Below are 27,369 nucleotides of genomic sequence, written 5' to 3'. Positions count from 1 at the left end.
GCCGCCTGGTCCATGACCAGGCCTCTTGGTGGATCAGGGCCTGATCAACCAAGCTGTTACTGTTCGGCTGGTCAGGTACTGACTTTAGGTGCCTGTCCAGCGCCTTCTTGAAGACAGCCAGGGGTGTTGAAGACAGCCAGGGGTGTTGAAGACAGCCAGGGGTGTTGAAGACAGCCAGGGGTGTTGAAGACAGCCAGGGGTGTTGAAGACAGCCAAGGGTCTTGAAGACAGCCAAGGGTCTTGAAGACAGCCAAGGGTCTTGAGGATAGGGGTCTGTTGGTAATCCCCCTTATATATGCTGGGAGTCAACTGAACAATCTTGGGCCCCTGACACTTTATTGTGTTGTCTCTTAGCGTACTCGTGGCGCCCCTGCTTTTCATTGGGATGATGTTGCATCTCCTGTCGATTCTTCCGCTTTCGTAGGGAGTGATTTCCGTGTGCAGATTTGGGACTATTCCCTCTAATATTTTCTGAGTGTATATTATCATATATCTTTCTCGCCTGCGTTCCAAGAAGTACGGGTCAAGGGACTTCAACCGTTTCCAGTAATTTGGGTGCTTTATTTTACTTATACGTACAGTGAAAGCTCTCTCTACGTTCTCCAGATCTGCAATTTCCCCTGCCTTGAAAGAGGCCGTTAGTGTACAGCAATATTCCAGCCTAGAGAGAACAAGGGATTTGAAGAGAATCATCATGGGCATTGCATCCCTAGTTTTGAAGGTTCTCATTGTCCATCCTATCATTTTCCTAGATGTGGTAGAGACATTGTTGTGATCTTTGAAAGTAAGGTTCTCTGACATTATCACTCCCAGGTCCTTCACATTAGTTTTTCGCTCTATTGTATGGTTGAAATTTGTTTTATGCTCTGATACAGTTTTAATTACCTCCAGTTTTCCATAGCGGAGTAATTGAAACTTGTCTTCATTGAACTTCGTATTGTTTTCTGATACCCATTTCAAGACTTGGTTAATGTCCACTTGGAGACTTGCAGTGTTCTCAGTGGATGACACTGTCATGCAAATTCTGGTATCATCAGCAAAGGACACGGTGTTGTGGCTTACATCTCTGTCTATGTCAGATATGAGGATGAGTAACAGGATGGGAGCGAGTACTGTGCCTTGTGGAACACAACTTTTCATTGTAGCTGCCTCGGACTTCACTCTGTTTACTATTTCTTTTCGCGTTTTATTTGTTAGGAAGTTATAGATCCATCTACCAACTTTTCCTGTTATTTCTTTACAGGCATTTTTTGTGTTATTACACCATGATCGCACTTGTCGAAGGCTTTCGCAAAGTCTGTGTATAATACATCTGCATTTAGTTTTTCCTCCAGAGCATCCAGTGTTGTGAGAGGAAGTAGTTGTGAGAGGTAGGAGCGACTCGCTCTAAACCCATGCTGCCCTGGGTTGTGCAACTGTTGGGTATCCAAGTGCCTGCCGATCATGCTTCTTAGAACGCTTTCAAAGACTTTTATGATGTGGGATGTTAGTGCTATTGATGTTGTCATGCCCCTATGGTTAACCTTCCTTTAATATTACATTGCGGTCATTTCCTTTAATAGCTAAATTGGAAATGAACGTCCTTGTATTATTAAGATTAATTCTTATTAACAATTATAATTTATGTAACATGGCCATGATAAGTTTAATTGGAGCTATAGTAACCTGCCTGCCGCCCGGTGTGCCGGTGTGTAGTTAGCCGTGATGTTCGATGGTTATACCCCCCCTTCCCCCCCCCCCCCCCCTTTATGTTCAACTACTCTACTGAGTGTTGGTGAGTCACGTCACGTGACCCACTTTACCTGTATGCTCAAGGTTGAGGGACGAGCAGTGAAGAAGTAGCAGCCAACGAGAACACTCCTGCTCGTCTCTGGTAACTGGCCAAGATTTATTAGCCGGCCTGGACATATTCTGTTTTATTCTGACTGCTTCCAATTGGGAAACAAGACTTTAATGTATAAAGTAATCTCCATTTATATATATGTTATATCTAGGATATCCTCCTAATCCTCTGTTTTGAAAGCCTTATGTATATGTTGGATACTACAGAAGAAACATGTATTCTTAACTTATATACGATAATTCGTATATTATAACTGGCTTTTGTTATATTATGAATATACTTAATTAAAATTAGGCATTCCGGAGGATCATTATTATTACCCTAACCTCTCTGACCAAAATTGTTATGCTCTAAAAAAGGAAATAGTTGTTACAATACTTGGAGTGTAACAAGTGGGGGCCTGTGTCCGGGAGCATAACACTGAATTTCCTTTAAAATGAATGTAGAAATGGCAGAGAGGTTTGAAGATATAACAAAGGAGAAATTACAAAATTTGAAGCTTCAATCTTGTTGGCAATTAGCACGAAGCTTGGGCATAAAATACGACAGGCATTTCACTGCCCAGACAGTCAGATGTATGATACAGAATGTCCTTTTTCCAGATGAGCAGGATCCAGAGATCGAGAATGGAGAAGCAGATATTCCTTCCTTTTTGAATTCTTTTCTACAGACGCCCGAGGCCGAAACTACGACGCTAACAACCCCTACTGGAGACGACGGACATGAACTTCCTGATACTCGGAAACGCTACGCTGCTACAACGACTCCAATTCCATCTCCAAGGACTATATGGGGAACAGAACTCAATCACACTAAAGAAACGGATCCAGGTAAACCATTTACAGATAGTTTTGAAACAGAACAAGAAGTCCTTTTGGATGATGAACACGTTCCACCTCAAATCTCTTTAGCCCTTTTGACTACTATTCAATCTAAGGAGAATTTTGAACGTCTAGAACGTATTTTATTGCTTCAAACCTCCTTTGTAGAAGCCCAGAGAAAGTTAAAAAGGGAGAATTTTGAACGTGAATCTTTGCTTTATGAACGGGAAGTACTGAGGAAGAAAAGAGAATCCAGTAATATGTATACAATCCCTTCATTTGACCTTGGTAAAGCAGCCTCTTTGATGCCTAAATTTACGGAGGATAATTTAGATTCATTTTTTGAAGCATTCGAAAATCAGGCGAAGGTGATGCAATGGCCTCCTAAATATTGGGCTGCTTTAATACATTCATCTTTAATAGGAAAAGCCCAAACCATAACTGCCAACTTACCTTTTGAACAATATTCTGATTATACTCAGGTAAAAGATTGTCTTCTGAAAGCTTATGATTTATTACCTGTCAGTTATTTGAAGATGTTTAGAACTCTGAAGAAATATCCTCAGCAGTCTTGGGTGGACTTTGCCAGGGAAAAGCTCTCTGCTTTCGAGCGTTGGCGTAGGGCCGCGGGAGCCGCCTCAGTCGAGTCACTTTCCCAGCTGATGTTGCATGAAGATCTTTTTAAATATTTTCCAGAGAGGGTGCATACTTATCTTTTGACATTTCCCACTACTAACTTGTTAGATACTGCTGCCCACGCAGATCACTTTGAAATTTCCCATGCTATAACCACAGAAATGTCTAAGGCCCCGGAAAAGAAATCTACCTCCCAAGGTTTTAGTTCAAGATTGACGGCTAGGAAAGCTCCAGCTGGCGAACCTTTGAAGGTGTATTCAGACAAAAAACAGGTGACAAACGGCTCTTTCTCCAGACAGTATCCTAAAGATCAATTACCACTGTGCCTTTTTTGTAAAAAGTTAGGTCATAGACAGTCCCAGTGTTGGCATAAACAGCGGGAAGATAAAACCCAACCAAGAGGGAGATATCCTACCCAGGTAATAAATTCCTCTCGGAAGTATGAAACTCTGGATGATGAATCTCTACCTTTTCAGGCCTCATCTAGCAGACCGTCTAATAGATGACTTTACCACGACAGTGCTTCAGAAGAAAAGGTCCGAGTAGCTATGGAACCCTACTTTTCCCAGGGGAAGTTCGGACTCTGTAAAGAGAGGTTAGTAAATATCACGACCTTTCGAGATACTGGCAGCTATCTCTCTTTATTAAGATCAAACCTGGTAAAGTTACCTACTAGTAGAGAACCCCGGCTAGACGTATTATTAGAGGCTTACGGAGGCACAATAATAAAGGTCCCTATTATAAGGATTTATGTAGAACTGCCTGGATATGTAGGCTGGATCAATGTGGGACTTTCAGATAAACCTTTTCCCATTGCCGGCGTGGATCTATTAATCGGGAACGAAATTGATCAATTGGAGATACCCAGAGAGCCTCTGGTTTTAGATAATCCTTGTGATGTAAATTATGCCTTAGAAGCCTCTGAGGCAGGGCTAGATTTATTTCCCCTTAATGTGGTCACCAGAGCCATGGCTAAGAACTCTAACAATTTGGATATTCAACAGCCTTTAGAAATGTCCGATGAATTAGGTTTGAACTTCCTGTTTAGCGAAGCAATTCAGTCGAGACCCACAGGTGACAAAGTTTTACCAGTCCCTGCGGACCTAGCTAGAAAATGTAATAAAGAAGAATTTCTTATAGCTCTAAAGGACGATAAAAGTTTAACCAATAAGGATAAAGAGGAAGGTTACCTTTTAGATGAAGACGGTTTTCTTTGGAAGAGAAATAATGATAATGATTTGAGTTCAAAAGGAAACTTGTTAGTGGTGCCATCGTCCTTACGTAATATGGTATTTGAACTAGCACATGATAATCCACTGGGAGGTCATTTAGGATCTCGTAAGACAGAGAAAAAGATAAGGAAATATTTTTTTTGGCCTCAGATGAGGACTTATATTGCTGACAAACTACGGAAATGCCACGTTTGTCAAATAATAGGCAAAACGGCGCACAATCCCGCGTCTGCCCCTTTACTTCCAATAAAATGTCCTGAAGAACCTTTTGAAAGATTAGTTATTGATTGTGTAGGACCGTTGCCCCGCACAAAAAGGGGTAACCAGTATATCTTCACTATCATAGATATGGCAACTCGGTATCCTGATGCTATCCCAATGTCCAAAATTAATTCCAGAAATATAGTAAGAGCTTTAATACGCTTCTTTGCTCAAGTAGGCATACCACGTGAAATTCAATCTGACCAAGGTTCTAATTTTACGTCTAAGGTTTTTAAAGAGGCTATGTCTCGATTAGGAGTAAGACAGATCCTCTCTACAGCATATCATCCCCAGTCACAAGGAGTGCTAGAAAGATTCCACCAAACCCTTAAATCTACTTTACGTGCTTACTGTGAGCAATATTCTCGTGAATGGGACGAAGGTTTACCCTTTCTTCTCTTCGCCCTCCGTGAAGCTGAACAAGAAAGTACTAAATACTCTCCATTTGACTTGATTTTTGGACATCAGGTGCGAGGACCCCTAGCCATATTACGAGATTCTTGGATAGGGAAGAGAGGACCTCTTCATCCCAGTCCTCTACTTTGGAAAGAACCTCTCTCCAAATTAAAAAGCTTAGCTGCCGTGAATCTGTCAGAAGCTCAAGCCAAAATGAAGAAATCTTATGACCAAAAGGCTAAATCTCGTTCATTCTCTCCGAATGAATTAGTGTTAGTTAAAAACTTAATTCCAGGACATTCTTTAAAACCTAGATATTTGGGGCCATATGAAATAGTAGACAAAGAAAATGAGGTGAATTATCTGGTCCGTGAACCAGGACGTCGTAAGAAAATTAAGAGGTATCACATAGATAACTTAAAGAAGTACGAGTCTAGCCTTCTCCCTACTATTATTACCTCTATTCAACCTACATCCACTGAAATAAGGAATGACACTGTAAGGGAAGTAAGAGAATTTAGACTACATAATTCTGAAGTTTTAAAAGAACTAGACCATTTCCTGGAAGTTCTTCCTACCTCCCAAAAATCTCAAATCAAAGAGTTAATCACTAAATATAACTCCATCTTCAAAGATATCCCTACTCCTTGTACATTGGGTTTCCACGATATTGAATTGTTAGAAGATAGTCCAATAAAGCAATCCCCTTACCGGGTCTCTCCTGCTAAGCAAGAATTAATTCAACAAGAAATAAATACATTACTGGAATATAATTTGATAGAACCCAGTTGGACACCTTGGGCCTCTCCCTGTTTATTGGTCCCAAAACCCGATGGTACCGTACGCCTATGCACGGATTACCGTAAAGTAAATTCAGTCACCAAACCAGATGGGTTTCCATTACCCAGGATTGATGATTTAATAGATGCTGTAGCCGGTGCCAACTTTGTGACCAGATTAGACTTGCTGAGAGGGTATTACCAGGTGCCGTTAACTCCTAGGGCCCAAGAGATTTCCGGGTTCGTAGTTAAGAACGGACTATTTACGTATAAGGTTATGCCTTTCGGCTTGTGTAACGCCGCCTCCTCTTTCCAGAGAATTATGAACATTTTAGTCCAACCCTTAGAAGGTGTAGAGGCATACTTAGACGACCTGGTGGTTTTTAGTGATGACTGGCAGTCTCATTTAGAAAGATTAGAGCAACTACTGAAAGCATTGCAGAAATACAATTTCACTGTAAATTTACAAAAATGTGACTTTGGTAAAGCCCAGATTAAATATCTCGGTTTTAAAATAGGGAAGGGACTAGTAGCCCCCGACCAATTAAAGGTCCAAGCTATTTTAAATTTCCCGTCTCCTCAAGACAGGAAAGCCCTCCAACGATTTTTGGGGATGGCTACTTATTACAGGCGTTTTTGCCCAAACTTTGCTCAAGTTGCCTCCCCCCTGACTAGATTGACCAGTCCTAAATATAAATTTAATTGGGACGAGAATTGTGAACAAGCTTTTAAACGTTTAAAACGTTTCCTTTCCTCTGCCCCAGTATTGCGTGCACCCAATTTCCAAATTCCTTTCACCCTCCATGTTGATGCCAGTGATGCAGCTATAGGTGCTGTCTTATTGCAATCCTTCCAAAACGGTAATATTCTACATCCAATATGTTATTTTTCCTATAAATTGAAAGAATATCAAAGATCTTATTCAACTATAGAAAAAGAAGCCCTGGCTTTAGTGTTGTCCTTAGAACACTTTGACGTATACCTCGGTTATACTCCTCATGTGATAAATATTTACTCAGACCATAATCCTCTAACTTTCATAAATTCTATGAAATCAAAAAATGTTAGAATATTACGCTGGGCTTTAAGGATCCAACCTTACCGGATCTCCATTTTTCACATAAAGGGTTCGAGCAACGTGTTAGCCGATGCTCTCTCTCGCTCCTAATATGGCTTAACTACGGAAATTCTTTGCAGTCAAGCAGTTTCTGGACCAGTTCTAGCAAGTGGATGACTAACCTTGGAATGATGTACCTCCATCCCTATACCAGCTGGTTGGTTTCTTCTACTCCATCAGCATCTTAAACGCCGAGATATTTGCTTGTGGGCCGGGGTGTCATGCCCCTATGGTTAACCTTCCTTTAATATTACATTGCGGTCATTTCCTTTAATAGCTAAATTGGAAATGAACGTCCTTGTATTATTAAGATTAATTCTTATTAACAATTATAATTTATGTAACATGGCCATGATAAGTTTAATTGGAGCTATAGTAACCTGCCTGCCGCCCGGTGTGCCGGTGTGTAGTTAGCCGTGATGTTCGATGGTTATACCCCCCCCCCTCCCCCCCCCCCCTTTATGTTCAACTACTCTACTGAGTGTTGGTGAGTCACGTCACGTGACCCACTTTACCTGTATGCTCAAGGTTGAGGGACGAGCAGTGAAGAAGTAGCAGCCAACGAGAACACTCCTGCTCGTCTCTGGTAACTGGCCAAGATTTATTAGCCGGCCTGGACATATTCTGTTTTATTCTGACTGCTTCCAATTGGGAAACAAGACTTTAATGTATAAAGTAATCTCCATTTATATATATGTTATATCTAGGATATCCTCCTAATCCTCTGTTTTGAAAGCCTTATGTATATGTTGGATACTACAGAAGAAACATGTATTCTTAACTTATATACGATAATTCGTATATTATAACTGGCTTTTGTTATATTATGAATATACTTAATTAAAATTAGGCATTCCGGAGGATCATTATTATTACCCTAACCTCTCTGACCAAAATTGTTATGCTCTAAAAAGAAGGAAATAGTTGTTACAATACTTGGAGTGTAACATGTTCCTCCCTTAAGTCAATGTGACCTGACTAGGTTGGGTGCATTGGCTTAAGCCGGTAGGAGACTTGGACCTGTCTCGCATGGGCCAGTAGGCCTTCTGTAGTGTTCCTTCGTTCTTATGTTCTTATGTTCTTATATCCCTCGCGCACACACACTCAATTAACCTATTATGAAGAATGTTGAAATGATAGCCACGTCTCTTGTACTAGTGCATTCACTCACCCACTCCTTACACTGCTGTGCACTCACCCACTCCTTACACTGCTGTGCACTCACCCACTCCTTACACTGCTGTGCACTCACCCACTCCTTACACTGCTGTGCACTCACCCACTCCTTACACTGCTGTGCACTCACCCACTCCTTACACTGCTGTGCACTCACCCACTCCTTACACTGCTGTGCACTCACCCACTCCTTACACTGCTATTATCTACTAACTGCAGTCAGTATAAGCAGTAATATTATTCTACAGTTTCTACTACCATTATTACTGCTACAACAACTACTGCTACAGATATATATATATATATATATATATATATATATGTATATATATATATATATATATATATATATTATATATATATATATATATATATATATATATATATATATGTCGTGCCGAATATGTAAAACTGGTCAATTAGCAATAACTCATTTAAAATTAAGTCCTTTCTAAAATTTTCTCTTATACGTTTAAAGATATATTTTTTTCATTAATGTTAATGTAAAAAATTTTAATTTTGCACCAAAAGAATCTTAGAAAACTTACCTAACCTTATTATAACAGGAACAAATTATTTTAGCCTAACCCAACTAAATATATTTTAGATTTGTTTACAATAATTTAATACTAAACAAACACAGTGAAATATATTTTTTTCGTTAGGTTCAGAATGATTTTGGTGAAATTATTGCGCACACAAATTTTCGCTTGTGTTATATGGCAAGATGAGCGTTGCTATTTAAGCCAAGATCGCAAGTTCTGCCTATTCGGCACGACATATATATATATATATATATATATATATATATATATATATATATATATATATATATAGAGAGAGAGAGAGAGAGAGAGAGAGAGAGAGAGAGAGAGCATGAGCATGAGCATGAGCATGAGCATATACACAAAGATAAGTGAATGCTTTTCCGTGTACATACACCGAAAGGGTCACCCTAATTCTGGTTGTTAGGTATTTAAGTAGTCTTGACTGGTGGTGAATAGGTGACCTGCAGCCTTGATGACCCTCGTGTAGTGGACATGATTTAAACCTCCACTAGGTGTCCCGTAGCTGGGTTGGTAACGCACTTAGCTCACACACTGAGGTCCGTGGTTCGATCTCCGGTACGAGTGGAAACATTGTTCACCTAGCCGTGTGTTAGTAGACTAGTGTGGGTCCCATCCTGCGGACAAAATTTGCCTAATTTGCGGGAAATGCTCAGCATAACAAGGGGCTTTCTATATAGCAGTATGTCACTGATGTCAGCTATGGTCTGTATAAGTTGTATCATGTACTGGTAGACATTAACGATTATATTCATTATAGCCAGACTTAATGACTCTCGTGTAGTATACAGGTTTTAAACCCCATTAACCATTTAAGTCAGAATGCTGACAATCTTTAACCAGGGCAAGAGGACCTGATGTTTCAAGAAAGGTGAGAGAGAGAGAGAGAGAGAGAGAGAGAGAGAGAGAGAGAGAGAGAGAGAGAGAGAGAGAGAGAGAGAGAGAGAGAGAGAGAGAGAATAGTTGTGCTTTTAGATGTAAACAGTTACTGATTTACAGTGAAGTGATTTACACAGATATTGATTTACAGTGATATATAAAGTAGCTGATTTACAGTGATATACAAAGTAATTTATTTACAGTGATTTACATAGTAATTACTTACAGTGATTCACAAAGTAATTGATTTACAGTGATTTGCAAAGTAATTGATTTACAGTGATTTGCAAAGTAATTGATTTACAGTGATTTACATAGTAATTATTCACAGTGAATTGCAAAATAATTGATTTACAGTGATTTACAAAGTATTTTTTTACAGTGATTTACAAAGTAATTAATCTACGGTGATATACACAGTAAATGATTTAGAGTGAGAGTGTGGTGGGTATGTGAACCATGCCCAGGGCAGAACACAGCATCTGGTGTCTCCCACAGTAAGGTCAGTGAACCAATGACATGCTTTCCTGCCTCTCTCCTCCTGTCAGTGTATGTACACTGAGAGGTGTATGTCTGTCAGTGTATATACACTGAGAGATGTATGTCTGTCAGTGTATATACACTGAGAGGTGTATGTCTGTCAGTGTATATACACTGAGAGGTGTATGTCAGTGTATATACACTGAGAGATGTATGTCTGTCAGTGTATATACACTGAGAGGTGTATGTCTGTCAGTGTATATACACTGAGAGGTGTATGTCTGTCAGTGTATATACACTGAGAGATGTATGTCTGTCAGTGTATATACACTGAGAGGTGTATGTCTGTCAGTGTATATACACTGAGAGATGTATGTCTGTCAGTGTATATACACTGAGAGGTGTATGTCTGTCAGTGTATATACACTGAGAGGTGTATGTCAGTGTATATACACTGAGAGATGTATGTCTGTCAGTGTATATACACTGAGAGGTGTATGTCTGTCAGTGTATATACACTGAGAGGTGTATGTCTGTCAGTGTATATACACTGAGAGATGTATGTCTGTCAGTGTATATACACTGAGAGGTGTATGTCTGTCAGTGTATATACACTGAGAGGTGCATGTCTGTCAGTGTATATACACTGAGAGGTGTATGTCTGACAGTGTATATACACTGAGAGGTGTATGTCTGTCAGTGTATATACACTGAGAGGTGTATGTCTGACAGTGTATATACACTGAGAGGTGTATGTCTGTCAGTGTATATACACTGAGAGGTGTATGTCTGACAGTGTATATACACTGAGAGGTGTATGTCTGTCAGTGTATATACACTGAGAGGTGTATGTCTGTCAGTGTATATACACTGAGAGATGTATGTCTGTCAGTGTATATACACTGAGAGGTGTATGTCTGTCAGTGTATACACACTGAGAGGTGTATGTCTGTCAGTGTATATACACTGAGAGGTGTATGTCTGTCAGTGTATATACACTGAGAGATGTATGTCTGGCAGTGTATATACACTGAGAGATGTATGTCTGGCAGTGTATATACACTGAGAGGTGTATGTCTGTCAGTGTATATACACTGAGAGGTGTATGTCTGACAGTGTATATACACTGAGAGATGTATGTCTGGCAGTGTATATACACTGAGAGGTGTATGTCTGTCAGTGTATATACACTGAGAGATGTATGTCTGACAGTGTATATACACTGAGAGGTGTATGTCTGTCAGTGTATATACACTGAGAGATGTATGTCTGTCAGTGTATATACACTGAGAGATGTATGTCTGACAGTGTATATACACTGAGAGGTGTATGTCTGTCAGAGTATATACACTGAGAGGTGTATGTCTGTCAGTGTATATACACTGAGAGATGTATGTCTGACAGTGTATATACACTGAGAGGTGTATGTCTGACAGTGTACATTCACTGGTAGTTTACATTAATCAAAATATTAAGCATCTTGACTGGTGGTGTACAGAAGAAATACTTTGGGTTTCTTTAGATTTCATTTATGGCTTTTAGTACTTCCCGCGATTCCTGACTCCTATAAGATTCCTTTAGCTTAAAGTTCGATGCTTGCTATTTCTCTGACCAGTGTCTCCCTACGCATTTCAGATATAGTATTGACCTCTTTTAGCCGCTCTGTTATTCTTTTCCGTCGCCTGTAAAGGGAGCGCCTGTCTCTTTCTATTTTACATCTATTCCTCCTTTTTCTTAGAGGAATAAGCCTTGTGCATACATCGAGTGCCACCAAGTTAATCTGTTCTAGGCATAAGTTGGGGTCTGTGTTGCTTAGTATATCTTCCCAGCTTATATCGGTTAGGACTTGGTTTACTTGGACCCACTTTATGTTTTTGTTATTGAAGTTGAATTTGGTGAATGCACCCTCGTGACTAATCTCATTATGTCGGTCTGGGGCTCCGCGCATACATGTCTGAACCTCAATTATGTTGTGATCTGAGTATATTGTTTTTGATATGGTGACATTTCTTATCAGATCATCATTGTTAGTAAAGATGAGGTCTAGTGTATTCTCCAGTCTAGTAGGCTCTATTATTTGCTGGTTTAAATTGAATTTTGTGCAGAGATTTAAAAGCTCGTGTGAGTGTGAGTTTTCATCAGAGCTGCCTCCTGGTGTTATTACTGCAACAATATTATTTGCTATATTCCTCCATTTTAGGTGCCTTAAGTTGAAATCCCCCAGGAGCAAGATGTTGGGTGCAGGAACTGGAAGATTTTCCAGACAGTGGTCAATTTTTAACAGCTGTTCCTGGAATTGCTGGGATGTTGCATCCGGAGGCTTGTAGACTACCACAATGACTAGGTTTTGGTTCTCGATTTTTACTGCTAAAACTTCCACTACATCATTTGAGGCATTAAGCAGTTCTGTGCAAACAAGTGACTCTGCAATGTACAGGCCACCCCCCCCCCCTTTTTGCCTGTTCACTCTGTCACATCTGTATAGGTTGTAACCTGGGATCCATATTTCGTTGTCCAAGTGATCCTTTATGTGGGTCTCAGTGAAAGCTGCGAACATTGCCTTTGCCTCTGCAAGCAGTCCACGGATGAAAGGTATTTTGTTGTTTGTTGCTGGCTTTAGACCCTGTATATTTGCAAAGAAGAATGTCATCGGACTGGTGGTATTGTTGGTACTGAGGGGGATTTTTTTTTCCGGCATTAGTATCTGTATCTGTTGGTTTGGAGTGGAGGCCATCGACTGTGGTTCCACTCCAGGAATGACTGGATTTGGTGTACGATTTCTGCCATTTCCTGCCAGTTTTTTTCCTTCCTGGCACTAAAAAACCTCTCCCTCTTGAGTGGCTGTGGCTACCCAGGTTTTCCCATGGCCTGGATGTTTTGTATCTTTTTGTCCCCTTTAGATGGTGTGCCTGGCAATTTAAGTTATAGCACAGTCTTTCCTGTACTGAAGAGGTACACATTTCAGGGTGAAAAAGCTTACAGGAAGGGAGTTTGCATTTTCCTGTTGTCATATGGGCACGGCATTTTCTAGGGTGGTCATAGTTGCACGTCCCATCTGTTTTTCCAGATTTCCCATGTCTGCAGATACCAAGTGCATAGTATGTGCACAGGCTTGGTTTCCGTTTGCCTTGGGTTTCTGTGACTGTATTCCCTGTTGGTGCATGTTTACCTGTCTTATTCCTATCCTCCCTAGCACCAACAATGGAGCTCCCACCAGTTGTTTTTGGTAATATATCCTCACTATTGCTAGTGGAGTCCTCTTGTTTGCTATTTCCTGTGGTATTTCTAGTTTGCAATATTGGTTTTATCTTATCTTTGACTACACTTGTTTCCCCACTACTGCTCCTGTCCCCTATGAGGTCATTTATATGCATTCCTTCCTGCGTATAATTTCCGACTACTTGGACAAAATCTCCAGCTTCACCATTACTGTCTCCCAGGACAGCACCTCCGGCTTCACCATTACTGTCTCCCAGAACAGCACCTCCAGCTTCACCATTACTGTCTACCAAGACAGCACTATCAGCTCCACATTTACTGACTACCAGGACATCACCTCCAGCCTTACAGTGAAGGTTCATTGTATATTCTTCAGGTCTGTAATTTTGCCTGCCTCGAAAGGGGTCATTAGAGTACAACAATATTCCAGCTTAGAGAGAACACGCAATTTGAAGAGAATCATCATTGGCTTGGCATTCCTAATTTTGAAGGTTCTCATTATTTATCCTCTCATTTTCCTAGTAGATGTGGTAGATAAATTGTTATGATCTTTGAAAGTGAGATTCTCTGACAGTATCACTCCCAAGTCTTTCACATTAGTTTTTCGCTCTGTTGTGTGGTTGGAATTTGTTTTATACACCGATCCCATTTTTATCTCAAGTTTTCCATAGTGGAGTAATTGAAATTTGTTTTCACTGAACTTCATATTGTTTTCTGAAGCCCATTTAAAGACTTTGCAAATCTCCTAGTGGATATTAACTGTGTCCTCGATGGATGGCACTGTCATGCAAATTCTAGTATCAGCAGAGGACACGGTGTTATGGCTTACCTCTCTGTCTATGCCAGATATGAGGATGAGGAAAAGGATGGAAGCTTGTCATTAGCCACATCTGACTTCATTATATTGACTAGTACTCTGTTCTATTTGTTAGGAAGTTATAGATTTATCTGCCCACTTTTCCTGTTATTCCTTTATCACGCATTTTGTGTACTATTAAACCATGATCGCACTTGTCGAAGGCTGTCGCAGTTTGTGTATACTACATCTGCATTTTGTTTGTCCTCCAGTGCGTCTAAGACCATGTCATAGTGGTCCAGTAGTTGAGAGGCAGGAGCAACCTGCTCTAAACCCATGATGCCCCTACTTGCTTCCTAGAACCCTTTCAAAGATTTTGGTGTGAGACGTGTACTTAGTCAGTGGTGACGTGTACTTAGTCAGTGGTGACGTGTACTTAGTCAGTGGTGACGTGTACTTAGTTCAGTGGTGACGTGTACTTAGCTCTGTGAAGACCTGTTTGTGTGCTCTCTGTGAATCTGAACCAGGATGCCCTCTCTTGAGCAACTTTACCAGCAGCTGAGAGAAGAGCTCCGAGTTGCTAAGATGGAGATACGGCGATTAACGGAGGAGAACAAGAGGATTCGTAGTAATCCTTCTGTTGTGAGTCCCCAGGTTAAGAGGGGAGCTTGGTCAGTGGCCGGGCAACATGGAACCAAGCTGAAGATCAAGAAAACGGTTGGAGAGGCAGAAACAACGAGAAACCAGAAGACTACCGTGGAAACTTCCAACCCATTCTCGGTGCTACCTGACGAATGTGAGTGTTCTACTGGGAATGCCACAACAAGCACCAAAGAAGCATTGGCAGACGTGAGTAAGACATCCCTAGAAACCCCAACGAAGACCATCGAGAACGTCTTGACGAATTCTACAAGTGGTGTAATGCTACCTGGCGAATGTGAGTCGACTACTCGGAGCATCACGACAGACGACGCCAAGGGAGGTAAAAACATTGTTGTTGTTGGGGATAGCCAGATTAGGTACATGGATAGGGCATTCTGCTTGAAGGATAGGAGTAGGAGACAGAGAGTGTGTTTTCCTGGGGCTGGGATGAAGGATATTGTTAGCCGTCTGGATGACATCATGAGAGGTAATGGGAGCAATCCTATTATCTGTCTCAGTGCTGGAGGCAACGATGTTGGCAGACGTAGGAGTGAGGACCTGATTAGCAGGTATAGGTCAGCAATAGAGATAATTAGGAGGAAGGGTGGGAAACCTGTCATATGTGGCATTTTGCCAAGGAGAGGAGTTGGAAATGAATGGTTGTCCAGAGCAATTGGTGTCAATTGCTGGCTGGACAAATACTGTAAGGAAAATGCGGTAACATTCATTGACAACTGGGACCTCTTCTATGGCAGAAATGACATGTATGCCAGGGATGGGGTTCACTTATCTAGGTGTGGGGTGGGAGCACTGGCCAACGCAGTGGAGGGAGCTGTTAGGTCTTTAAACTAGGAATAGTTAGTGGTATGGGTTTTGGCAGGAAAACTGTGAAGTCGCAGGGTAGTAATATGAGTACTAGGAGAACTAGTAATAGGCAAAACGAGGTGGATATTGGAAAGCCAGTGGCACTAATTGACAAGGACAGTAATAGGTTTAGTGGAATAACAGAAAGGAGCAGGAAGGGTAAAGAGAGAGGAGGGTCTTTAAATATTTATTACACAAATAGTCGCAGTGCTAGGAATAAGATGGACGAGTTGAGACTAGTTGCTAGTGCAGGTAATATAGATGTATTTGCCATTACTGAGACGTGGTTTAATTCAAAAAGTCGGGACATGCCTGCAGAATGTCACATTCAGGGTTTTAAATTGTTCCAAGTAGATTGAAGTATCGGGAAGGAGGGTGGGGTGGCATTGTATGTCCGAGATCGCTTGAACTGTTGCATAAAAACGGGTATTAAGTCTGAAGTAACACATACAGAGTCTGTTTGGATAGAATTTTCAGAGGGGCATGAAAAATTAATTTTAGGTGTGATATACCATCCCCCAAATTTATATAGGGACCAGGGGAGACTACTGTGGGAGGAAATTGTTAGGGCCACAAGGCACGATAATGTAGTAATTCTAGGGGATTGGAATTTCTTGACTGGGAATTTAGAATCATACGACTTCTTAGAAGTAGTTCAGGATTGTTTTTTGAAGCAGTTTGTGACAGAACCTACAAGGGGTAATAACCTGCTTGACTTAGTTCTGGCAAACAATGAATCCCTTGTTAATAATTTAGAAGTTTCAGAGGAACTGGGTGCTAGCGACCACAAATCAATTACATTTAGAATTGAATGGAAGTATGATAGTAGGGATAACTCAGTAACAGTCCCAGATTTTCGCTTAGCAGATTACGATGGGCTTAGAGAACACTTATCTGTTGACTGGGGTAACGAAGAGAGCTATCAATATGACAGTTTTCTGAACACAATACATGCTGCTCAAAGAACGTTTATCCCTTATAAGGAAATTAGATCAAATAGAAATGACCCAAAATGGATGAATAATAGGCTGAAATATCTACTAGGGCATAAGAAAGGAATTTATAGGCGTATCAAAAGAGGCGAGGGTCATCTTATGAATCGGTATATTGACATTAAGAGGGACATTAAAAAGGGGATAAGAAAAGCTAAAAGGGACTATGAAATTAAAGTTGCTAGGGATTCTAAAACTAACCCAAAAAGTTTTTTCCAGGTCTATAGAACAAAAGTCAGAGATAAGATAGGTCCCCTTAAAAATAACTATGGGCACCTTACTGACAAAGAGAATGAAATGTGCTCCATTTTAAATAATTATTTTCTCTCGGTTTTTACACAGGAAGACACTAATAATATTCCGGTAATTAATTTTTATAGTGGATCAGAAGAAGATAAATTATGTAACATCACAGTCACTAGTGAAATGGTTGTGAAGCAGATAGACCGACTGAAGCAAAATAAGTCACCGGGTCCTGATGAGGTTTTTTCAAGGGTTCTAAAGGAATGCAAAATGGAAGTCTGTGAACCATTAACTAATATTTTTAATTTATCTCTTCAAACAGGTGTAGTGTCTGATATGTGGAAGATGGCTAATGTAATTCCTATTTTTAAAACAGGGGACAAGTCGTTACCGTCAAATTACCGCCCAATAACCCTGACCTCAATTGTAGGCAAATTACTAGAGTCAATTATAGCTCAAATTATAAGAAGCCATCTCGATAAGCATAGCTTGATTAATGATACTCAGCATGGATTCACAAGAGGCCGGTCTTGTCTAACTAATTTATTAACTTTCTTCAGTAAAGCTTTTGAGGCTGTTGACCACGATAAAGAATTTGATATTATTTACTTAGATTTTAGTAAGGCATTTGATAGAGTTCCGCACCAAAGACTGTTGAAGAAAGTAGCAGCTCATGGCATTGGGGGAAGGGTGCTCTCGTGGATCGAATCATGGCTCACAGACAGGAAGCAGAGAGTGTCCATAAATGGGGTTAAATCCGAGTGGGGATCAGTAACAAGTGGCGTTCCACAGGGATCAGTCTTGGGCCCGTTGTTGTTTATAATATATATCAATGATCTTGATGAAGGAATTACTAGTGATATGAGCAAATTCGCCGATGACACGAAGATAGGTAGGATAATTGATTCAAACGTAGATGTTAGGGAACTTCAGGAGGATTTAGACAAACTCTACTCTTGGTCAGAAAAGTGGCAGATGCAGTTCAATGTAGATAAATGCAAGGTTCTGAAGCTCGGGAGTGTCCATAACCCTAGCACTTATAAGTTAAATAATGTAGAACTTAGCCATACAGATTGCGAAAAGGACTTGGGGGTTATGGTAAGCAGCAACCTTAAACCAAGACAGCAATGCCTAAGCGTACGTAATAAGGCAAATAGAATACTGGGATTTATATCAAGAAGTGTAAGCAACAGAAGTCCAGAGGTCATACTGCAGCTTTATACATCATTAATAAGGCCTCACCTAGATTATGCAGCTCCATTCTGGTCTCCATATTACAGAATGGACATAAAGTCGTTAGAAAACATTCAGCGTAGGATGACTAAATTAATACATAGCATTAAAAATCTTCCCTATCAAGAAAGATTGAAGACATAAGAACATAAGAACATAAGAAAGGAGGAACACTGCAGCAGGCCTGTTGGCCCATACTAGGCAGGTCCTTTACAATTCATCCCACTAACAAACATTTGACCAACCCAATTTTCAATGCCACCCAAGAAACAAGCTCCGATGTGCAAGTCCCACTCAAATCCAACCCCTCCCACTCATGTACTTATCCAACCTAAATGTGAAACTACCCAAAGTCCTAGCCTCAATAACCCAACTAGGTAGACTGTTCCACTCATCAACTACCCTATTTCCAAACCAATACTTTCCTATGTCCTTTCTAAATCTAAACTTATCTAATTTAAATCCATTACTGCGGGTTCTCTCTTGGAGAGATATCCTCAAGACCTTGTTAATATCCCCTTTATTAATACCTATCTTCCACTTATACACTTCGATCAGGTCTCCCCTCATTCTTCGTCTAACACGTGAATGTAACTTAAGAGTCTTCAATCTTTCTTCATAAGGAAGATTTCTAATGCTATGTATTAATTTAGTCATCCTACGCTGAATGTTTTCTAACGAATTTATGTCCTTTCTGTAATATGGAGACCAGAATTGAGCTGCATAATCTAAGTGAGGCCTTACTAATGATGTATAAAGCTGCAGTATGACCTCTGGACTTCTGTTGCTTACACTTCTTGATATAAATCCCAGTAATCTATTTGCCTTATTACGTACGCTTAGGCATTGCTGTCTTGGTTTAAGGTTGCTGCTTACCATAACCCCCAAGTCCTTTTCGCAATCTGTATGGCTAAGTTCTACATTGTTGGTATAAACCTTGGTAATAAATACCGACAAGTTGGTTTAGAAAGACACGTAAGCAAACACTATAACATATTTATTAGAAAACGTTTCGGTCCTGGGACCTTGATCACGGTCCCAGGACCGAAACGTTTTCTAATAAATATGTTATAGTGTTTGCTTACGTGTCTTTCTAAACCAAGTTCTACATTATTTAACTTATAAGTGCTAGGGTTATGGACACTCCCGAGCTTCAGAACCTTGCATTTATCTACATTGAACTGCATCTGCCACTTTTCTGACCAAGAGTAGAGTTTGTCTAAATCCTCCTGAAGTTCCCTAACATCTACGTTTGAATCAATTATCCTACCTATGTTGTTAGGTAAGACACATATGCAACAGTTAGGTATCTTTATTATGAAACGTTTCGCCTACACAGTAGGCTTCTTCAGTCAAGTACAGAAAAGTTGATAGAAGCAGAAGATACTTGAAGACGATGTAATCAGTCCATCACCCTTAAAGTTTTGAGGTGGTCAGTCCCTCAGTCTGGAGAAGAGCATTGTTCCATAGTATGAAACAATATTGTTTCATACTATGGAACAATGCTCTTCTCCAGACTGAGGGACTGACCACCTCAAAACTTTAAGGGTGATGGACTGATTACATCGTCTTCAAGTATCTTCTGCTTCTATCAACTTTTCTGTACTTGACTGAAGAAGCCTACTGTGTAGGCGAAACGTTTCATAATAAAGATACCTAACTGTTGCATATGTGTCTTACCTAACAACCTGTCGGTATTTTATACCATTTTAATGTTCTATCCTACCTATCTTCGTGTCATCGGCGAATTTGCTCATATCACTAGTAATTCCTTCATCAAGATCATTGATATATATTATAAACAACAACGGGCCCAAGACTGATCCCTGTGGAACGCCACTTGTTACAGATCCCCACACTGATTTAACCCCATTTATGGACACTCTGCTTCCTGTCTGTGAGCCATGATTCGATCCACGAGAGCACTCTTCCCCCAATGCCATGAGCTGCTACTTTCTTCAACAGTCTTTGGTGCGGAACTCTATCAAATGCCTTACTAAAATCTAAGTAAATAATATCAAATTCTTTATCTTGGTCAACAGCCTCAAAAGCTTTACTGAAGAAAGTTAATAAATTAGTTAGACAAGACCGGCCTCTTGTGAATCCATGCTGAGTATCATTAATCAAGATATGCTTATCGAGATGGCTTCTTATAATCTCAGCTATAATTGACTCTAGTAATTTGCCTACAATTGAGGTCAGGCTTATTGGGCGGTAATTTGACGGTAACGACTTGTCCCCTGTTTTAAAAATAGGAATTACATTAGCCATCTTCCACATATCAGACACTACACCTTGTGCAAGAAAGGTATAAAATACCGACAATATGAAAGTTAAGACACATGTGCAACATCTGGATATCTTTATTGTAGACGTTTCGCCAACCAGTGGCTTTATCAATACAGATTCTAGGACATAATAGGAAGACAGTAGAACTATATACAAAAGATGAGGTAATCAGTCCCTCGGCCTTGGAGTTAGTGTTCACAGCATCGTGAACACTAAGGCCGAGGGACTGATTACCTCATCTTTTGTATATAGTTCTACTGTCTTCCTATTATGTCCTAGAATCTGTATTGATAAAGCCACTGGTTGGCGAAACGTCTACAATAAAGATATCCAGATGTTGCACATGTGTCTTAACTTTCAGACACTACACCTGTTTGAAGAGATAAATTAAAAATATTAGTTAATGGTTCACAGACTTCCATTTTACATTCCTTAAGAACCCTTGAAAAAACCTCATCAGGACCGGTGACTTATTTTGCTTCAGTCGATCTATCTGCTTCACAACCATTTCACTAGTGACTGTGATGTTACATACTTTATCTTCTTCTGATCCACTATAAAAATGCTTTTGAGAATTTGCATCCACACTGCCTGGTGAGTATGGTATCAAATACGACACACTGACTGCCCTGTCACTTGCATATAAATCCTCTATATGAGCTGTACTGTATGGACGATGTAACTAGGAAGCTCCAGCAATTTTATTTCCATTCCTAAACCCAGTCAACAAAATGTTCGTAGCTCATTATCTCTCCGTGGTTATTTGCGCAAGGACTTTCAAGGGGGAAGTACACTCTACCTCAGCGCGAACGAAAAATTTTGTCGAAAAATTCACAAATTGAGTTAATCTTATAGAAAAATAGCTTAACTCTCTGGCAACATAATGGTACCAGAATCATTGTTCTACGACATTCCTACAAGGAATTATGGTCATTTAAAACACCTAGGGTGACGTCACCACCCGCGGCAGGTGTGCTAACCTGTCGTCAATTTTCATTTTTTTTTTTCGTTTTTTTTTCGTGTATTTATTGTATTATTCTTTCTAAGATAATAATTGACGATTTGGCATCATAATACAGTGGGTGGGACTTATACGTAGACTTACAGCCAACCAGGAACCTTCTGGCACCATTTTGCTGACGTCATGGAAAATTCCAGTCTCGGTGTGGCCGGGGAATATGCTTCAATATAACGCTATTATAGCTTCTACGGCTTATTTATCTATCACAATTGATCTAGTATGACATAATAAACAATATAAATAACAAAGAAATATGGTAAATACTCCAGAATGAATAATATATGGCATATTCCCAGAGGGCTCCCTCGGGAATAAAAGACTCCCATCGTCAGGAATGGGCTTCCATTCTCCTTCTTTCACCTCCAGGTCCTTATATTAAAGAAAACGAACATGGGTAACTATGATATACACTAGTAATGCTGAGAAAAATGCTATTTTCTCGAAAAAAAAAATCGGTGGTCCGGCTGTTTCGTGGATTATCTCGGAAGTAGGTTATTCACATATATATGGCTGTATTTTCGTTAATAATAGCAGGAATGCAATGAAATTCACAGAGAACATAAAGGAATGATTGTTTTACAAACAAACAGTTGCCTTTTTGAAATATCATAATTTGTTTTTGATTTTTGTGAGGGCAAAAGTCAGATATTTGGATGAATGTCAAAACCATACAAACTATTTTTTTTAAGAATGAAGAAAGGATAAATTACAGTTTTGGCAATTGTTATCAATACAGTTTAGCATTGTTTTATGCGTAGATAATGCCAACACAGCTTCTCCAAGTCCCATTACGAAAATACTGTTCAATATGTATGATTATTAGTAAATAATTTTTTTCTCAGTTGTTTTTTGAGCTATCTTATTGAAACTTGGTCACATTACTATTGAAAGGTGCTTCTTTACGTACAAAAAAAATGAAAGAAATCGAACGAAAAATAAAAAAGTTCATGTGCTAACGTAGTATTCGCCCCTCAAAGGCCACTTCTCAAACAAGGTCTTACTTTCTTATTAGCATCCTCAGCCCGAAATGCCCCGACATGATATTGGCTTTCTTTGTACTTAAACCAAAATTGTAATTATACATTGTAACCGTGACAAAGAAATAAAATCTTTATTATTTATTCTTTTATTCTTTCTACACACTGAGGGTCCGGGATTGATCCCCGGCTCGAGTGAAACATTGAACATATTTGCTTACACTTGCTGCTCTTGTTCACCCAGCTAACTTTTGTGGGTCGCATCCTGGGGGACAAGGTTAACTTAGGTTGCTTGAAGTGCTCTGCATAAGCAGGGTTTATCTACACAGTATGCCAGTGATGTCAGCTTGGTCGGTATCATTGTATCATGCACTGTAGAAATAAAATTATTATTATTATTCCAGAGGCAATGAAGAGAAACGAAATATTGAACTAGGCTTCCCTGCAGATAGGAAGGTGTCCTCGGCTCCACCTTTGTGGAAAATTGCATTTATCTGAATGTATCATTATGTACATAACAGTAAATGAACAAAGATAATTATTATTTATCAGTTAGACAAGTAGGAATTTGGGACACCTAGGTCGCAAAAAATGTTCCCCTTCGATACCTACCACTGTCATATCCACAAGTTGCTCTGGACCTATTAATTATAAATGAAATATACATCACCAGGAATTCTGGTAAATATGTAAGTTTGTGGACTGTATATTAAATTAATAAAGGATTATATATATACACATATACATAACAGAAGGAAAATATATCTTAATATCACTCACCAATTTGACTTATTGTGTCATGTACAGGACCCCCCCTTTTGCCTATATTTATGAAAAATTTACTGGCCAGAATTTAAACATAAATTAGACAGCTTATCTGAGGTTCCTGGAGTTGTCCTGTCCTGTCGCCTGATACTCAAATTATGCAGGAATGCACGTCCAACAATTTCGCCTCCTATTTGAGAGGTGTCAGCCCAATTTTAACCTCTAGAGCACGAATAATTCCTTCCCATTACACTAACGTTGTATCCAATTCAAAATAACAATGGCGACTGTCCTTCTGCGCAGGCGCAGCTTCCCGTTTTTGATAACAAATTTTATTAAATACAGTATGGCCATCTATTTACATATAACTACTGTATTTCTGGAAAATATATACAGTATTTTCCACAACCTTATTCAATATTCTGATTAATGCTTCACTAAATTCTTTGCTTATGCAACACAGTCATTATATAACTAGGTGTGTTTTGATGGCTGCACGGTTTAAGAAAGGTATCCCCGTATCACATAGGCCAGCCCTCTTTACTTCAGTGCACGCCAAAGGAATAGTAGCGTTCCATAAACTTCCATTCGGGAAGTGGAATAACCTGGTGGCGGCAAACTCCATACATAGTTTTATAAGCAGGCACGATAGAGCACATGAGAATACGAGGGAGTGAATCTGGTAAGCCGCAAGTTGAGAGGCGGGGCCAGGAGCCGAGACTTGACCTCTGCAACCATGTAGGTGACTACAGATTTTATACATACGCAAATGTACACACGTACACTCATACATATGCACACGCATACACATTTTTATATTTTGCTGCATTAGAATTTTATGACTATGTACTATTCATTTTGTGTGTATTGAGGTAGAAGAGGCAAAGCTTTTGAGATACAGGGATCCCTTTCTCGGATCGCGCAGCAACCAAAATACATCTGGTTATTACATTCATGGGAATTTTGCTAAACTGTACAGGTCATACAGCGAATGTTGAAATGAGAGACAATCAGGTTCGATCTAAATAAAAAGTAGGATCCAATTCCTAGGATAAAGAGTACCTCCCAAGGGATATAAATCGTTACGAATGGGCGTCAGAAAACCTTCATTGTTGTTATAATATTGGTCAGGAGACAAGTGTCTCCTGACACGGGTCTTAAAATAATATAGGTTCGATAAGATTAGTTGGGAAACAGGACCCTCTTACGGGTCCTAGATGTCATATAATAACCCGCTGGAGATTTTGGCCATCTGACCAGTGCCTTCCGCTGGCTTAATGTTATGGTCCAACCCTATAAAAAATTGTTGGAAAATTCTTTTTAATAACAAAACACACACATATCAACGTCATTTGTTAGGTTCCTTGAGACTAAGTACCTCGCGTGACTAACTACAAATGCTTCCCCAATATGTTCTGAGCTTATTGTAGGTTGTAGCGTAGTGTTGAATGCTGCAGGAGCGTGAGAAACTAACGTAATTATAGTCTTAGTATTTGCAACAACACGTAAAGAAATACACGTTGTATCTGGTTAGCACCAGCCAATGGTAGGGTAAATTATGTATATCGTAATTTCTTGCAGTTTACGCCAGCCACATATACAAGATAAGCACTGCTGTATAGCCCTTGTGGCTTAGCGCTTCTTTTTGATTATAATAATAATAATAACAAGATAAGCACTGCGGATGATTACCAAGTCCCTCTGTTAGGTTAAGCACCATTTGGGTTTATCTTAATATACAGTTGCCATACCTTCAGTTTTCCATTGACATGTCTTTTATGGATCTTAGTTCTCCACCGACTTTTTTTTATATACATATCTGAAAATGTCTGATTTGTCCCTGCTCATTACCTACGGTCAGTATTCGTCTAAAGTTTGTGAGCTGTATAAAAAACAAACATATTTTATTTCTTTGTGTAGTATACAAATCGTAGTTTACATGTAATAAAATATTGTTAAGCACAAAGCCACTAGCATGAATGAGCATTTCGGGCAGACAGTCCTAATGTTTTCCGAAGTACTGCTGACGACTAGACAGGTTATTAGTGGTAAATTTTAATTATGCATTTTTACCAAAAAAAAGAGAGGTAGCAAAAATATTACAAGTAGTACAATTTACAACAGTGTGTATTAAAACTGTTAACTGATATAGTGAGCTTAAGTTAATTGGAATTTATTAAGTAATTTCAGACGGGCTCTGTGATTTCAGGCTATGGGAAGATTGTTAGAAATGGTGAAGAAACAGGAAGTACTTAATTTTGTTTGATATATCAGTGTTGGTGTAGTTACGATATGGAGATGAAGTTATTTTTAATTATAGCTCTAAACTGATTGGCAGACAAGGGACCTTTTGCTAGTTCGGGCAATGAATTCCAGATCTTGGGGACCTTTATGTGCATTGACATTCCCCGTGTTCGACTAAACCTTTACAAAAATTCAATGTATTTCAAAGGACCTAAAATCTGGAACACCCTACCTGAAAACTCTAGAACTGCAGACACATTCATCACTTTCAAAACTACAGTTAGAAAACATCTTATCTCCCTGATACCCCCCGACAACTAACTACATGATAACCACCTGGTGGTTCACAATTACACTCACCCACTGACTATAAACCCAGAAATACTAATCTTAATCTTAAAATAATAAATCCTAACTAGTCATAAGTTTGCCTATGATACTCCAATATAGACACTTTGTATTGTGCCAAAACAAAAGCATTCACATTGCTAAACTCACAAATTATGATGTAGTCACTTAGCCTTAATACCATAATCTGTAAGGATTTAATGTTAAGAATTAATCTAAGTTTGCTCGAAATGCCTAGCCAGGCTAGGTGTCCTAGTGGCCCCCTCTGTAATTAGTATTTTATAACATGTAAACCACACAATACCCAAAACCTGTAAACCCCACATTGTAACCCTTATAGAGAATAAACTTGAATTTGAATTGCATTTTTGCATGAGACAGACACGAGTTATGTCGAAGATTGTTTTGTCCCATTGTTGTGCCTGTGTGTTCTGTTGTAGCTATCAAGGAGCATTTTGAGGGGAGGTTTTACATTGGAGTTTAATGTTTCCTATATATAATAGGCACAGTAATATGAGTGCATATTTTGTATATTAAGCAAATTCTAACTCTTGAAGAGTGGAGGGGTGTGTTGTCTGGCGCAGGAATGGGTGATAATCCGTACATCAGCTTTTTGTTGGGTTATTAATGGTTTAAGGTAATTAGTTGTACATCCCCCAAACACAAATACCTTCTTGGCTATATGTTGGATGTGAGTATGAAATTTAAGGTTGTAGTCAAGGTCCTCAGTATGTATTGTAATGGGGGAACCATTGATTATTATGTTAAGTTGGATATTTAAAGCTCTGTTTCCAAACAGCATGTACAGTACAATGTTTTCTCTATATCGAGAGTGAGTTTGTTGGTCGTCATCCACGTAGATATTTTTAGTAGCTCGTCGTTATCATTGTCACTAAGTATAGTTGGGTTTGAGTGGAAGAAGACATAAGTAATATCAACTGCGAATAGAACTGGTTTAAGGAGATGAGATGCGTAGGGGAGATCATTACTGAAAATACGAAAGAGCAGAGGATCAAGGGGCACTCGTACGGCTGTAGGCTGAGTGGACGAGGTTACACCGTTTGTGATAAGATTTTAGGTATGCAAGGTTATGTCCTCTGACCCCGTAATGTTTTAGTTCAGCGTGCAAGATAATGTGGTCCACTAGATAGAATGCTTTCCTGAGGTCTGTGAAGAGTCCCGGAGCATGCTCATTTTTTTTTTTTTCAAGCGCTGCATAAAGCAGTTAAACATTTGTATAATTGGATCATTCGTACTTTCTTTCGGCCTAAACTCAAACTGGCAGGGGTTAAGTATGTTGTGAGATAGGTAGGAGTAAACTGTGTATTATTTTCTCGAAGATTTTAGAAAGTAAGGGAAAGTTTGATATAGGACTATAGTTATTTAGTTCATTTGGATCGCCTCCTTTGAGGATCGGGGTAAACCTTGATGTGTTGATGTATGGATGGGAAAGTTGAAGATTCTAATGATTTGTTAAACATTTGCAATAATGGGCGACAGGACATGAGCTGCTTTTTTTTGTACATGAGTGTTGGCAAAATATTTAGGTT

General features: G+C 39.5%; 2 protein-coding genes across 2 annotated transcripts in view; both read left to right on the top strand.

Moving 5' to 3' along the window:
• Positions 1-27,369, top strand: part of LOC128684693 (uncharacterized) — an 83,696-nt gene that overhangs the window by 9,710 nt on the left and 46,617 nt on the right. The gene's annotated exons all lie outside the window — the stretch shown is intronic.
• LOC138854853 (uncharacterized) lies at positions 2,280-7,943 on the top strand. The gene is made up of 2 exons (XM_070100209.1): positions 2,280-3,895; positions 7,166-7,943. Exon 1 carries the CDS (start codon positions 2,280-2,282, stop codon positions 3,804-3,806), a length of 1,527 nt encoding a protein of 508 aa, XP_069956310.1. The 3' UTR covers positions 3,807-3,895; positions 7,166-7,943.

The sequence above is a fragment of the Cherax quadricarinatus genome, chromosome 5 (genome assembly GCF_038502225.1).
Source record: "Cherax quadricarinatus isolate ZL_2023a chromosome 5, ASM3850222v1, whole genome shotgun sequence".
Classification (NCBI taxonomy): domain Eukaryota; kingdom Metazoa; phylum Arthropoda; class Malacostraca; order Decapoda; family Parastacidae; genus Cherax; species Cherax quadricarinatus.
Note: the sequence above shows the minus strand (reverse complement) of the source record. Positions and strands in the feature narration are given on the sequence as shown.